This window comes from Seriola lalandi, unplaced genomic scaffold, assembly GCF_002814215.2.
Source record: "Seriola lalandi dorsalis isolate HSWRI2012SDOR001 ecotype SW California unplaced genomic scaffold, Sedor1 jcf7180002054942, whole genome shotgun sequence".
Classification (NCBI taxonomy): Eukaryota; Metazoa; Chordata; class Actinopteri; order Carangiformes; family Carangidae; genus Seriola; species Seriola lalandi.
This window is the reverse complement of record NW_019525493.1, coordinates 30,385-46,599: the sequence shown is the minus strand read 5'-3', so window position 1 is coordinate 46,599 and position 16,215 is coordinate 30,385. Positions and strand designations below refer to the sequence as shown.

Here is a 16,215-nt window from a genome sequence, read left to right as displayed (position 1 = left end):
AGCCAGACTCTGCCCAGATGTGGAAGTATATGGACCGGAGTTGTGCCGAGGAGCCAGGCATATGTTGTGCCAGCAGTTTCATTTTGCTGGGTTACATTTTTTTATATACACTTTGACTTACACATAATGTTTTGTAGAAATATGTACAAAGTAGTAAGTGAAAAAAAACATGTAAAAAAAAAAAAAAAAGTTTACGGACCAAGGGCTGTATTAAATATAAAATAAGGTTAATTAATTAACAAAACGTAACGACAGTAGCAATAAATAATACCATTAAAACATAACGTCACCCACTTTCCCACTCTGTGGTCGGGTCATTCGGGTGAAGTTCAGCCCCATGAGTTCAGCTGATATGTTTAAATATTCCGACGGCACTTGAAGGCGGCGTCAGACTGCACTGCATACGCGCCGTGGCGGAGAGCGAAGATGGCGGAGAATAATGTTGAACCAGAGCACGAATGGAGCGACCGGGCCCTGGACACGGCCGAGGACACTCTGGTTGCAATGGAAACCCTGTTAGCCACACTGAGAGCCTTCGAGGACGTCCTCAGGCAACAAGATATATCCATAGCATCCTCCACGGAGTACTGCGACAACTTCTGTCAGGTAATGTGTACATGCAACATCGAAGCTAACGTTAGCACAGCGTTAGCTCACCCAGGATTGTTTTTCTCGCAGCCTGCGAGCTAATCTACGACGGCTGCTGGCCCTCAAGCTACCTCACCAAGTTCAGGCTGGCTGTATAATCAGGGAGCAACTGCACTGTGTATTTTTTTTTATTAATTTCCACGAATACATATGATCTTACGTCAAAGCAGTTTAATTTACCATCACTGGACTAATTACATAGGGTTAGTGATGGATTCCCCGTTTATTGCTTTAGGTTGTACAGTATGATCCCTTTGCTTTCATTGATATAACTCGTTCAGCTCAATCTTATCTAAAACTATGCAATACAGGAAATCTATTACAGATGTTTGCATGCACATGACATTGCCACAGTTTGCACATTGTGCATAATTGCATGAGTGTGGGGCGGGGCGGCATCGCGGTGTGTTTATCCAAATTTTCTAGCCAGCTGGGGCAACCTCAAAATGGCATTTTGGACATTTAGATGAGTTGCAAATATCTTGTGCCCATCAAATTTTGTATTGTTTAGCCTTTATCACAATGTCAAATGTCGGCAGTCTAGTACTGACGTTGTATTCATGTTCAAATTGACTGGTAGTATGGTGGATCTGCCATATTGTAACTATATTTTTTGAATTCTGAATATTATTGATATTAGTACAATATTAAGCCAAATATAGTGTTTGAGTTAGGGAAACAGAAACTACATTGGTTCCCACTTTCAAGAGTCCCTGATTACAAAACTCCAAAGCAGCTCATACTTTCGTTTTTACCACTTAAGCCAATGAACGCTTTTCACTCACAGAGGAGCTTCCAGTGAGACTTGGTTACCAGCCAAAGTAGATTGTAGAGGAGAGTAATTCATTAGCCAACTCTTCCATGGTTGTTCTGTGGCTGCTGTGAAAGCATGCATTCACTCTTTTATAAGTTAGTTTTCAAGCAATACTAACATGCCCCCATGTGCACTGATTTCTGTGCCCGTTATTCCTTTCATTTTTAGTCCTACTTTGTGGACAGTGTTTTCCTGCTGAACTATAGTAAAGATATAGCAACCTGAGTGAGAGAATTTTGGATCAAAAAGTCTGTAACTTTAATAACTAAGGTACCCAACTAATTTGACCTTTTTAAAAGGCATATTTTACAAACAAAACAAAACTTTGGCTTTTGCCTCCCATCATTTCTATAGCTCGTTTGGAGAAGATGAATGATTACAGCAACCAGTAACTCCTTCGATGTACATATGAGCATGTAACTACTATTGCTGAAAATTTTGAACCTACAATTTAATTTCCACTCTGGGCAAATTAAATGATTTTCAGGTTGATATTAAACAAAAACTGACAATTTTGTAGTGGTGTTGACTTTCTGTTCCAATCGGAAGTAGTCCAGGTGTAATTAGTACACTGATGGGAGTCTCCAGGGTTGAGACTTCCTTCTTGACTTCCTCAGAGAGTGTGCTTTATTTTTGGACTGAGGGGAATTAATTTAGTGCCTCTGTAGACACAAGCAAAAACTGGCAAGGTTCCTTCTGTCTGACAAATGGGACCCCTGGGATGCTGATAGTACGATGATTTAATGCGTGTGCCTGCCAGCTCCATACAGGTGACACACTGGTTTAGACACAGTGATGTTGACTCCTCCATGCCTGGGGACAGTGACAGTGAAGACAATATTTCATACAAACAACACTGTGAGAACCAACATTTTCTGTTCTCTATTATTTCTTGTATTAGAATTTTTTTTTCTTTCATGATAGTGTAATTCAGAAAAATACATTTTAATGTTCTCAATGTTGTTGAATAAAGGACAGGACTTAAGCTTGCATTTCATCACAAAAACATATTTGAGTGAACGCACCCTCTAAAATATTACAAGTCAAAAGATGCCACGGTATACTTTGTGTCCCTACTTGAGTATGATTTTGTAGTTCATGATGGCTCACGATTAAAGGTTCAGGGTTGTCATATGCTGTAGAGTCAAGTCCCTTCAGGCCCAATCAGGAGTACCTCACACCAGACGGTGTCAGCTGGGATCAATCAGGTATAGACCGTTATCTTCCCCAGGTGGAAAACCCCTGTTCTTCCACACAAATGTGTCTCCCATCTGATCTCCCCTGATCCCTTTTTGAAAGTATTTACAGCCTGTTTTCATACTGTTTTTTTCTTCACCCTTTACATTTAGAGATTTGTATGTATCTTTTTAGGCACTGATTCACTATGCTGGCAGCAGGAACTCTATGGAGCATGGTCTGCCTCTTCTGGAGGTCTACTGTCTGTCCATAAACTGCTTTGCTGCAGCCCGATCCCACCTCACTGCAGAGTCTGACAAAGTGGCCCTTGTTTTGAAGAGACTAGCTTTGTGAGTATTGAACAGTTTCCACTGAAAATAAAAATAATTAGAGATATAGATACAATGAATTCTCACCACCCATAACCACAAGCACGCATGTCTGTAAAATAATAAATTAGACTTTTTCTTTGCACTTGTTTGAGTTTGAAATGAAGTAAGTATATCTTGCCAGCATATTTAGCAGCTTGTGTTGTGTTGCACCTTTTCTTGGTCACTGTAAATGTATTGAGGTGAAGTGGTCAGCTCATTCAGTTAAGTCCTTAACAGCCTGGTAATACAAACCGACAATTTCTAGTTTGTGTAGACTAGTTGTAATTCAGGCATTTGCTTTGGACTTTACTTGACCTGATACCTGACCGGGTAAAGCCACAACAAGCTTGTCACTTGTCTTTTCTCCCGGTTTTCACATTTCCAAATAGGGCTGGATATTGGCGCTAAACTCCTTATTCAATTAGATTTCAATTCACTAAGTCCAGAGTCAATTCAATTGATGCTTCACTTATATCAGATAAATTCAGAAATTTCTAAATGTCCAAATGTTCTGGTAATATAAGGTTGTCAACAGACAGCAAGTGACATTGTCCTCTAAATGCCTTCCTGTAGTTTGTTGATTTGTTTGAGTATCTGAGCTCACTAAATATCTTCAGCTGAAGTTTTCCAGGCTTGATATCAAATGTAAATTACAAAGTTTAGTCTTGTGATATGTGACTTGGATATATCCATGAAGGTGTCACATTGCATTTCACAGTAAAAGACACTGTGTGGTAGTCATTTTGCATTTGTTGAATTTTAATTCTGTTTTGGTTAAAAGTACAGTCAAGTCTTAAGTAGGGCTGGATGATATCACTTGAAATCAATATCATGCTTAACTGTCACCTTTAGCTCTGTAACAAGAGATGCCCACATATTTTTAAAATCGCTTATGCACAAAATTCTCTATTTTCCAAGTGAACCACGTATTAATTTGTTATGATTAAATATAAACAGAAAATCCTAGATTCTAACTTTTAGAGTTATGTTTATTTAATAAGTTTAACAATCAAGAATGCTTTTGCTTGCTAAAATAGAAAATCTTAAGTAAAAAGAGTGTCTGGTTTCACATACGCAAGTAAGTAATATTATAAATAGGTGTAAATGAGACAACTGTGAGTGTGTGGATATAACTCAGTCAAGTGTGCGATTTTCTGTCCATGCACTTGTCACATATGACATGGGTGTGTTACAGGTTATAGAACAAATTTCTGTTTCCTCAATGTTTACATTTTAATCAACAGTAACAATTCCAACTCAATGAACTCTGGTATGGATGAGCTCATGTAAAGGACACAAGCACTGACTACCAGTGATTGGCTGTTGCTTTGGATTAGACGTGATTCTTGTTGTACTTTTAGGTGCATTAAAGGGTTCACACTGCAAATGACAGCCTGTCTGAATACATTTACTGAACATACTGACATGACTTAAATTAGGTCAGTTAGCGACTTATAATGTCTCTTTCAGTTAATTGCAGAGCTCATGCACTATTGCTCTACACACACACACACACACACACACACACACACACACACACACACACACACACACACACACACCCCATCAGGAAATGTTCATGAGGGATGGGGGTTGTCTCACTGTTTTCAGCTTAATAGAGTCTTGCATGAAGGATCTATTAATAGATAGATTGTAATAGTTAAATTTAACTACTGACAGATGTGGTAAAGTCCATCTAAAAAACATTTCACCACCACATTCTATTTTCAATCAAGCAATTTTTGACATGTTTAATGTATGAAGATGTAAAGCAGACTCTTTTTTCTTGTACCATCAAAACAAACTGACAACATGTATTGAAGTTTAGGGTAATATCACAGTCTGTTCAATATGTGTATGTGTCGTTTAGATTAAATGTTTCACAGTTTATACTTATACTAAATTGTCTTGTTCTGTTTTTTGTCAAAAACTAGAGCAATCTAGAATTATCATTATTTACTGAACCTCCAGTCTTATCTGTTTTTTTTTTCTTGCAGGAGCTGTTTTGAACTGTTGCTGTCAGTGCCTGAGAATGAAATACCGTATGAAGCCTGGGTTCAGTTCCACCACTCGGTGCAGGTAAGAGGTCCTTGTTTCAAAACATTGTTTTCTGATGGGTTAAAGATTTAAATCGGAGAGGAAAATAAAGTGGTCATGACTTAATTCGAGAATTACTTACCCCAGGTTGAGATTTAACTTGTGGTGGTGGCTGGTGTGCTGGTGTGCATGCAGACTCATGCAGTTTACACTCAATACATTTTACAGATGTTCTCTGTTTCGCCTCACAAGCAGACTATTGATAGGTGCTACAATTTACAGATGCAGGCTGTTGGTAGAGCCTAGCTAGGTGGCTGTTCACAGAGAAGCCTCTAGTCCCCACTCAGTCACTGCTGCACATACTCAGACAGGTGTGTGAGACACAAAGTGTTCTAATGTGAGATTTACCTAAGTTGGAACCATGTGGTTTTATCTACATGGGTGGGCCGCCCAAGTAGAACCTGTTTATGGGAAGCGCTGGTGTTATGAAAGACCTTCTGATAGGTTGTTGGTGAGACTTGAGAAAAAATGCCCCAAGTTGGTGTAGATGGCAGTGTTTTGTTCCTGTTTGCCTCTTGAGTCTAAACCACCAGTGTTTATAACCTCTATGACTGAACAGAACAGTGATATAGTAAGAAGCGTCATGGGAACTCATTACCAAACTGCAGCTGCAGTTAGACATACGGTCAAATATAGATTTAAAAGGAAAAAAGTATTGTAATTTCTTTGCTGTCAGGTTGTGACAATCGAACATGTTGCACCGTGTGTTGTATTTTCCCAGGTTTTATTCAAGAAGTACTTTGTTTGAGTTCATTTCAAATAAGAAAATATTAAATTCTTGTCAGAGGGAGTTGACAGCAACCGAGCAGCTGTTTCATTTCCAGACATGAACAGTGGTGTTCAAAAGACTAATGTTTTCCTTTTATGTAGGTAATATAAAATGTTAAATTGCACCAACTAATTAAAGCCAGCAGTGTAGTAATGTAAACTAAGAGCACCACTGCCTCTGTCCAGGGACAAACATGGCACCGTTTATTAGTGTTTTACTTGTTTGTGATCTAATTTTTTAACATAGTGCTCAACAGATAGCTGTTTTTATTGTACTTAAATATGACATTGTTTGTGTCTTTATTGCAGATTGCCCATGATACGTTGTTACAGTATGGAAGCACAGACCTCCAAGCTTTACTCCAGATCACAGGAGAGGGAGGAGCATGGAGCAACTCAGTCCTTAACTCCCTCCTCACTGGCCAGGTCACCAACCCAGAAGAAGGTTGGGAATCCTGTGAACTTATGAATTATGGCAGCACTGCGCCTTAATTTAAGTGCTTATTATCACATTGGCCTTGTTGTGGTAGTTTGCTAATCAGACTTTGTTTTAATTCTGTCACTAGTTGATGCATACATCAGCTTGGAGGGGGAGGGCTTCATGGAGATGCGGGTGAAACATCTGGAGAAGATCGGCGAAGTTGCCAAGGCCGTGGTGCTGGCTAAAGCTTGCACTGAATGCAGCTCCATCTCCAACCAAGCTACTTTTCGCCAAACATACGTCTCCCTGCTTTGTCACCTGCTGCCCAATGAGGAAGCCATCATGGAGGTATTACAACATGTTCACTAGATGTTCAGTTATGGGCGTGATGCTGTTTTGATACTGTGATACTTTTGTGCAACTTTTTTTTCGCATGACTGTTACATGTGAAATATTACATAACTGTGGTGGTTCTCACACTTACTAGTCTTGCATAGCCAGACCTATCTCCACAGTGCTGGAGATAGGTCTGGCCTGTTTGAAATTCTTTAAACGAATCACAATAGTCTTGGCCGGTGCTGGGACCAGGGTGCAGCAACAGTGCCCCTGTAAAATTGGGGGGGGGGGGGGGGGGTGCTTGTTTTGATGAAACATTGGTACGTGAGGAGATGAGCACTGTCATTAAAATGGCTAACTCCCTGCAAAGAAAACGCCACAAAAAAACCCAGCAAAGTAGGTTGCTATGTCCTAGGTTTGTTGTTTCGCCCTAGTGAAGGAGATTTTGATAACAGTAGCAGGCAGGGGAAGCTAAAAAGGGGGGAGAATGCCGGCTGAAATAGGTTCCCAATGGCAGGTTTATACCTGCAGCCTACATCCGGTGAGTCAGACTCCACATTCACTTACAACACTGGCAAAGTATACATGTGACAAACCAACCTGAAGTAAAATACAATATGTTAAATTATTTATGACTGACATAGAGACTATCATGAGATACTGTTAGATACTATCAGTCAGGGATTCTACTACAAAAATGACTACACTTGACAAAAGCCTGTTTCTATGGTTGGACACAGGTGTTACTGACAAGATGAAGAAGAAGAGAAGAGTCCAGATAAAACTGCCTCTGCTCTTAGCAACACGGAGAGAGCATTTCTCTCTGTTCAGGCAATATATAATTGATATTAGTTGATGAATAAAAATGGGGACATATTTGCAAGTGAAACCTTCCTTATAAAACAGTAAATGGAAATATAAAAAAAGGTTCCTATTTATAAAGTTTATCTGCAGCATCGCCAAAAATAGAGCCCCAAATTCACATGCAAATGTGAGGTTTCGGCTTGCTGGCACTTAGTTTGAAGACACAGAAATCCTTCAATTTATACAAGATAGATCATTTGTGTAGTTTTTGGCCTTATTTCAGTATTGGCTCCCACTTTCAATACAATGTGATTTTAATGCAAGACAGGGAGTCAGATGTCCTTTTAGGTGCAGTTAAGTTGAAGAAACTGTGAAGCCAGTTTTCACCAGAGTTGTTAAGATATCTGTAATGCCTTTTCTGGTCGTGACATGTCAGTGACTTCGGCAAACGTGGATGTTTTCTTCTTTCTTTTTTTTTTCTCTCCTCTTATACCAGAGCTACATGCATTCTCAAGTACTTTGTATACTCACTGACAGGTGTCCTTATTGTTCGGTCCTGTTTTTGTAATGCCATCTGTCTCCATTCACCCACCTTTTCATGGTATGCTGTCAGTTGAAGATTTTCTGTTTCAAGTCTTGAATGGTCATGTTTATAGAGCTGTTGAAACACTCACCCTATTGTAGATTTATATTAGATTTAATTTTCTAACTTCGCTGGGTCATAAAACTATTCCAAAGACACCTGGACGTATCTAAAATAGATTATCATCCAGCTAAAATAAGGCTGGTTTCTTACTTCCTCAGAGGTTTACATTATCATAAGATTTAAAATTTAGCATAAAAGGGGAGCTAATTCACATTATATTTTACATGCAGTTATTGTGCTGACATTTGTAATGGACTTTCATTCTATACTGGTACAAATATGCAGCCAAATCAATATCATTGTGCGTGCTGATTGTGCAGCCCACCCTTAAAAGAACCCCCTAGGATCCTTCTGTTTCATTGCCTTGCACGCTCTCCTCTGCCTCGCTCACACATCATGTATATATTTTTTTGTTTACTCCTGGGGCTGGAGGAGGGAGAAACAAAGGAATCAAAGTGAGGAATGCAAGATGAGCAAGGGCGAGGTCTCATGCATGCCGCAGCTTCAAATTGAACATGTAAAGCCCTTTGCCTTTATGTCCAACTAGTTACTGTGCATAAATACTTAATGTGCTGCATACAGTGGGCTAATGTATTTGATTTTTAAGAGTAAATTCACAGAGGGCTGAAAAGCGCAGGATTGCTGTCCTCTGCTGCACCTAACCACACCCAACAGTGATGTCACAGGGTCCTGGAGTACATTTGTACTGAGTTACTTTTTAAAGCCTTGGATATTGTATCTTAAACCTTTAATTTGTTACAGATCCGTATTGATTCCAATACTTGTTCACTTCATTGTTTTTTTGTTTTTTTGTGTTGGTTTTTTGTGTTGATGTAGCTGAGCTCCGTTAGTATAACACGCACATCTGAAATGGTCTTCTCATCCACTTAATCCCCATCTGGAAAACATTTATAGCAGTTTAATAATTTTCGGTTCCTGTGTGAATATCGTTTTCTCTTGTCAACATTATGAATAATCTTGAATTATGTTGGGAAATTATTCTATCATCTGCACTTTTTACCAAAACTATCTTGGCAGTGGTGATTGATTGAACATGCCTTTTTTGATATGTGTTTTATATATTTACATGAATTACATCAAAGATCCCTAATTAAGTTTTTAAAGATTTTTTTTCTTCCATTTTTGCCTTCATGAGAGACTTGACCGTAGAGTGTGACATGAGATAAAGGTCTTTCGCTGTGGTCAAAGTAGGGACAGTAGGAACATCATAGTTCCGTGGTTGTTTTAAATGCTGGGTGGTGCGTTTTATGTTGATGACATATCTAAATTTAAAAATGGCTGTAGATATGTTGTCTGTTACATTGTATTTGAAGTATTAACATAAAATGTACTCTTCAAACAGATATCCAGACTTGACTGTAAGGATGTCCTGGAGATCACATGTAATTTGGAGACAGAGGGTGAGGAGAATACAGCCTTCATCTTGTGCACAACTTTCCTGACTCAGCAGCTTCAGCAGCAGAGTCATTACTGCTCCTGGTGAGTAGTCCCTGTTAAGGACCAAGAGGTTGGGTGGGCTGCAGTAACATGTAAATTATTGATGTTTTGAAATTGCTATCAGCAATCAGAGTAAATGTCTAATTATGATTAAATGATTTGGTTGATTTCTTTGTTATTGTGGTGGTCATCAGAGTCAACTGTGGTTGTTTTTTTAGAAAGAGAAAAAGCACATTGCTCACTTTTCTTGTCTTTTTTTTTTTTCCAAAGGGAGTTGATTCTGTTGTGGAGTAAACTTCAGAGGAGGATTGACCCCTCGTTGCTGTCTCTCCTGGAACGATGCCTTCAGCTAGGTGCCATTGCCAAAACGGTCCACCATTTGCTTTACCTGGTCCGTGTGATTCAGGCAGAGGTGAGCATGAACAGCTATACTTTGAGTTGATGTATTGCTTATATAATGGAACTTTTCATAGTGTGTTAGTGCTACATATTAAGGAGTAACTGAACTCAGGAAATAAACGCCAGTTTAGCTTGTGTTTCCTTGTTTCGTTGGATCTGATTAGGCATATTAGTGTGATAACAGATTAAAAAACTATTCAGTTATATGACACACTATTTTTGGGCAGCTATTATGAAAGAGGAAGTTAACTAAATTAGGGCCTGGTTCTCTTCAGAGTGCAGGGGCCCTACAACCACTTACCACAGTGACCACACCAGGCTGTGATGTTGGATGTGGTCAGAGGTTCAAGAGACTTATACTGTACCTTTCAACCCAGTAAAGCTGTTTTTCCTCCTTCCATATATAAGTGTTGAGTTACTGTTGTATAGAGTAAAGCTTTAGAATATGGAAAACAAAAATGGATTAAATCAGATTTGTTACCTGGCCAACAGAGACGCATACATGTGGCCTAGTGTAAATGAAAGCGCTCTAGATCTTGTCTGGGTTTTATCCAGATCACTGATATTTGAGATGAAGAGTGTAAATGGGGCCTTACCACCCCAAACATGTAAAGTGATTTTTTTGGGGGGGTCGTGCTCACTCTTAATAATATATCACTCTCTTTTCAGGCAGAGGATGTGGGGGTACCTGCCTCCGTAGAACTTTGTGTCAAAGCCCTTCAACTTCCAAAGCAGGAAGACTCTGAAACAAGAATATCTGTCTGTAAGACAGTGTCCTGTCTTCTTCCAGATGACCTTGAAGTTTTGCGTGCCTGCCAACTCACAGAGTTTCTGCTTGGCCCCAGTCAGGATGTCTTCGGCAGTCTTGAGGAGCTTTATTTACGCCCTGACCAAAAGTATGACCAGGAAAGCGAGGTTATTCCCAACTCACTGCGCTGCGAGTTGCTACTAGCACTAAAAGCATACTGGCCTTTTGACCCCGAATTCTGGGACTGGAAAACTCTCAAGTATCACTGCATCTCCCTTCTTGGGTTGGTACCAGAGTCAGAAGGGGAAGAGGACGAGGTGGTAGACAAAGAAGAGAAGGTGAAACAACATGAGCCACAGGAAGTCGTAGTGAAAGTCGACTCTGAGCATCAAAAGAGGATAAATGGAAGTCTTGATGGTCATGAGCAGCAGGATAAAAAGCAGTCTTCTAACTTAACAGAAATCCAAGGGGAATCGGAGGCAAAGAAACAGAAATTCTGCTGTCAGATCTGCAAGAGGTCAGTTACTGACACCCAAATTGTTCACCACTCCAAAAGACATGCAGAGGACAACAGCCACCCATGCCCCATGTGCTTGGAAAAGTTCAAGAGCAGAAAGGATCTCGTTCCTCACATGAAACTACACATTCAGAGTGAAACGCATCTTAACAAAAACAGCGTAAAGAAAGACAAGGTGCAGAAACAGGTGGATGAGGATGATGACATTGAACCAGGGGAGATCACCATTGACCCCTCTTTAATGCTGTATTACAAATCCACACGTGATCCAGATGTGCTGGACCACATTGTGCAACAAGCCAAAACTGTGAAAGAGAAACGCCTGGACGATGACGAGCATGTAACCTTCGAGTACATCAACCAACACTTCAAACTGCAGAACCGGGACGAGTATCCGTGTCCAGGAACTGGATGTACTCGGATTTTTAAACATTCCAAGTACTTATATGTTCACTTAAAGTCAGAGCACAAAGGGGATGACAATGTGAAATATTTTCACCAGATGAGAGACAAGCGGGAGAAGTGTGTTTTTTGTAGACGCCATTTTGTCTCAGCTTACCATCACCGCAAACATCGAAGGGTTCACTATGGTGATCGGCCTTACATGTGTGTGGTTATAGGTTGTGGTGCTCAGTTTAGGACTTCCAACGAACTTGTCACACACAAACAGACCCATGGCTATCAACTCAACTACCAGTGTGAGCTCAAAGGCTGTTATGTCACTTACTCTGACTTGGGACAAATCTATCACCATGAAGCACAGCATTTCAGAGATGCAGCATTTACCTGCTCTAGCGCTGAATGTAGAAAATACTATTTATCCAAAAAGGAATTTATAAAGCATTTATCCACACACAGCATCACCTTCTCTGAAGACGACTTTGAGGCTCAGAGGAAAGCAAAGCGGAAACTTCTCAAGACTTCTAGCGAAGCGACGCCCCCCCTTAATAAGCCAGTTGAATCAGAAGAGATTGCAAACGGAGATGTCCTAAACTCTTCCTCAGTGAGCTGTGCCTCCTCTTTGCAAGAATCTGACAGCAAAGAGCCCAAAGCAACAATGACCTTGGTGGCTGTGTGTTTTGATGGAAGTAAGTTCACCTGTGGTTTTGAGAAGTGTGGCATGACTTTCTCCAGAGCCAGAGATGTCCAGAGACATCTGAAATGTGCCCACCCAGAACATCTTAAACTGGAGAACAAAGAACACAAACATGACAAAGAGCGGGGCTCAAAGACCAAAGGGATAAAGACCGAAGAAGAGCCAAACAGTGAGGAAAAGGGGACAAATGAGCTCTCAACTCAATTTCAACCTGTGGATGCTGGCCAAGAGAAAAAAGCACCCACCGCTCCCAAAAACAATGAAAGTAACTCTTCAAGTCTTCAAACAAAAAATGATGCTCTGAAAGACATTCTTATTGGGCTCAGTAAACTGGACTTGAATTCCTCATCCCCTCACAGTGTGCCAAGTGAGCCACCTCAGTCCAACCCAGAGTCTAATGCATCACTCGTATCTCTCCATCAGGCAATCATGGCAAAGCCTCCTGTTGTGGTGCTTCAGAAGAGACCTGCACCTCTGCCTGAGGAAAAGGTAAAAGTCAAAACCGAACAAGCATCAACAGCTGATGAAGAAGGCGGTCTTGAATCATTAGCCACTGCGAAGCCATATATCTGTGAGACAAAAGGTTGTGGCTTCAGAACTGCTCAGAGTTACAGCTTACTGCGACACTACAACACCAAACATGGCCGTACGGTGGAACAGGCTAAAAGGTTGACTTCTTTGAAAACCACATCTTTTAAGCCTTACGTTTGCCAGCTTTGTTCCAAGAGTCACAGACAAAAACATGTGTTGAGGGCCCATTATGTTCAGATACACAACCTGAGTGAGGCTTTCGTGGACAAAATAAGCTGTGGATCTGTAAGGTATGAGGGAAACAAAGACGCTGCAAAGCATGCATCTCAGCACTTGTCGAGTCAAGGTCTAAAAGTGAAGAAGAAAGAGATTCCTAAGTTGCAACGCCAACCTGAGAAAAAGAACCCAATCGTGAAAAGCGAAAATGGACAAAACTTTGACAATAATTGTCCATCTGAAGAAGAAGGAGAGGACGAAGCAGAGAGTAGAGAGGAAGGCGGTGTGAAGAAGGAAGAAAGTGAGGATAGGACCACACAACAGGTCAGAACTACAAGACGTTTGGTAGCCAAAAGTAATCTCTGCTATATATTGGATAAATTCAGTAAGCCCTTTCATTGTGTAGCAAAAAACTGTGATGCAGCTTTCTCCACCCAGGGAGGCCTTGTGCGCCACCTGCAGTTGGTACATCATTACAATCGCTCTCAGCTCTTGTTGGAAAAAGATTTTGATGTGCATCACAGTCCAGAAGTCAGAAAAGAGCCTGCCAAGAAAAGGCCTCTCTCAAACTCGGATGAACCTCAGCCCCAATACAAATGTCACTTTGCCAATTGTAACGCCTCCTACCACCTTAAAAGCAGCCTAGTGCGTCACACTCGAGACTACCATTCTCAACCACCAGAGTTAATAAGGTGCAAGTATGAAGGCTGCACACGGGTGTTCAGCCATGATGATGCACTTAAAAAACATACACTTTACAGTCACTGTGAGTACTACGATTCACTGGTGGTACGTCTACAGAGCACTCACAAAAAGTCAATTACCGGATGCCAAAAGAAGCTTGTCGTCACACCACAGAGTCCTCAGAAAGAAGAGCCTGGTTCACCCACCGCACAAGCTGAGAGATCGAGTCCCACGCCTGAAGTGACTGCCGACCAGTCAGAGGAAATGGGCGAGGAGAGTCTTGAGGAGAAGAAAGTGTCTGGAGAAAAAAAGAAAGAGAGGAGAAATTCCTACAACCGTTTTGTCTTCAGATCTCATGAAGAAGCACTTCAGATGTGCCAAGACCGCTGTCTGCGTGTGGCCTATCCATGCATGGTCCAGGACTGCGATTCTGTTGTCACATACATGCAGAGCTTGCACCGCCACTACCTGAGGGTTCACCGCATGCGTCGAGATGATCTTGTTAAGAATGAAGATAAGCTTGTTTATAATGCTGAGCAACTGGAAGAACTGATTCAGAGGAAGTCAGCCAGGCCGACTGTTGCGGGAGCATGTGTGCCTAATGGGGTTCGTAAAATGGAGTATCAGGCAGAGCCAGAAAACACAGGGGGGCAGCCTGCAGCCATGAGCCTGCACTCCATCAAGGCAGACACACAGGAGGAGGATAATCCACTGGGATTTCCAGAGGAGGAGGAGGAGGAGCCGCCACCACCAGTTGAGAGAAATGGCGTCCTTGTTGGTGCGGATGAGGTGCTGTATGGTGAGCCGAGCACCGGTGGGCACACTGATGACTCGGCTGCAGCACCACAGATCGGTCAGAAACAGGAGGAGAGATTAAGCTTGGATAAAATCAAACCTCTGCTTCGTCCCGTCACTGTTGACCTCTCGCCACCATGCTCACTGCGCTTTACTACTGAAGAGGGCTTCCAAGATGTGTCAGGCAACAAGGATGGTGCTAAAATGTCTAATGGGTCAGCAGCCTTTCCCGCCCCTCCTGTTCGCCAGCCACTAAAACGGAAAAACGAACTGTCAGAGCAGCCGTCAAATGTGAAAGACCCTCAGGCTAGCCCTTCTCCACGGCCCTTTGACATCGGAACTTATAAACCTATGGGCTTTGAGTCCTCATTCCTCAAGTTCATACAGGATACAACCCCAAAAGACAAAAACGCAGCAGCAGTGAAACGGCGGGACACTTTCAGACGCAGTTGTTCTGTTAAGGAGAACAACCAGCTGGGGATCTCTCACACCCGCAGCAGACGTACTCATTCCCCTCTGCTGAAGCCCCATACTATGACTGGGGACTTTACATCAGTCCAAAACTTGAAGTCCATCCTGGACAAGGCTCTGGCTGGGTGTGGGGACCTGGCCATTAAGCAGCTTCAGTACCTCAGACCAGTGGTGGTCCTGGGGAGACCTGTGTGCACCACCACCCTGCCTGACCTCTTCCCATCAGACACCAACAACACCAAACTGCTTCTTGGAAGTTAGTTTAACTGAGCACCTTTTTAACATGGCTATTGCAAATTACTTTGTATTTTCACAAACTGTAACAGTATTTTTCTTTGTCCCAAAATAATAGTATTATGGATTTTTTGTTGTTGTTTGTTTAAGTTGCCAAACTGAAGCATTCTAGAAATTAGCATAAGATAAAAACAAGCTTAAACAGTGCACATCAGATCCAAGATTGTTTTTTTTGTTTTTTTTTTAGACATGTTATGGAGGCATTCAGATAACACCTATTATGTTAATTCATCATCACAAGTGTAGATAATGTAGTTCTCCGAGATAAATGTACAGATTTTCAGATTGTTAGAGATGGTCAGTAGCGTATTGCAAGGCCTTTTCACTTGTGTGAAAATGTGACTAAAAACATTTCCTTACTACAAAGTTCTTGAGGAATATGTTTGGTTATTTTTCACCTCAGTTTATATTAAATCAGTGTTGGGATGCAGTGGACAAATGTTGGCAGACATGTATGTAACACTTTCTAATAAAAAATAAATGTGGAAATTAAATAAAGCCATTTGCTTTCTCATTTGTGTAATTGACATGTTTATATACCAACTTTTTAAAGTCACAGTGAAATGGCATTTGCCGGGAAGTTTGCCACATTGGGTGGATTTCCTCTAAAAGCAGGATGTTGAGGCAGAAGATAATGCTAGGAAGACTCAATCAAAAACCATAAACATGTAATAATGTAAATGTAATGAACAGACAGAAGAAATACTGAAAATCTGTCTCAGATCTTATTTCAAGAACATATTTCACATGATGATGGCAGATGATCTATTAATAGTTCAGTATTTATAAGGTGTGATGATAAGTTTTGAAGTTACATATTTTATTGTCCCAAATTGCACTGTACCAGCCTGTTCATTTTGTAGATTCGCTTGGATTACAGCTAACTGTCCTGGGACCTCAAAGCCCCAGGTTCACTGTTTTGGAT

General features: G+C 41.1%; 1 protein-coding gene across 1 annotated transcript; it reads left to right on the top strand.

Moving 5' to 3' along the window:
• The first annotated feature begins 393 nt into the window (after window positions 1-393).
• Window positions 394-15,788, top strand: rlf (RLF zinc finger). Its single transcript, XM_023393708.2, has 8 exons — window positions 394-606; window positions 2,834-2,988; window positions 5,007-5,088; window positions 6,184-6,319; window positions 6,441-6,643; window positions 9,445-9,581; window positions 9,810-9,951; window positions 10,608-15,788. The coding sequence occupies exons 1-8, from the start codon at window positions 427-429 to the stop codon at window positions 15,255-15,257; spliced, it is 5,685 nt and encodes a 1,894-aa protein (XP_023249476.2). The 5' UTR covers window positions 394-426; the 3' UTR covers window positions 15,258-15,788.
• Window positions 15,789-16,215: the final 427 nt, after the last annotated feature.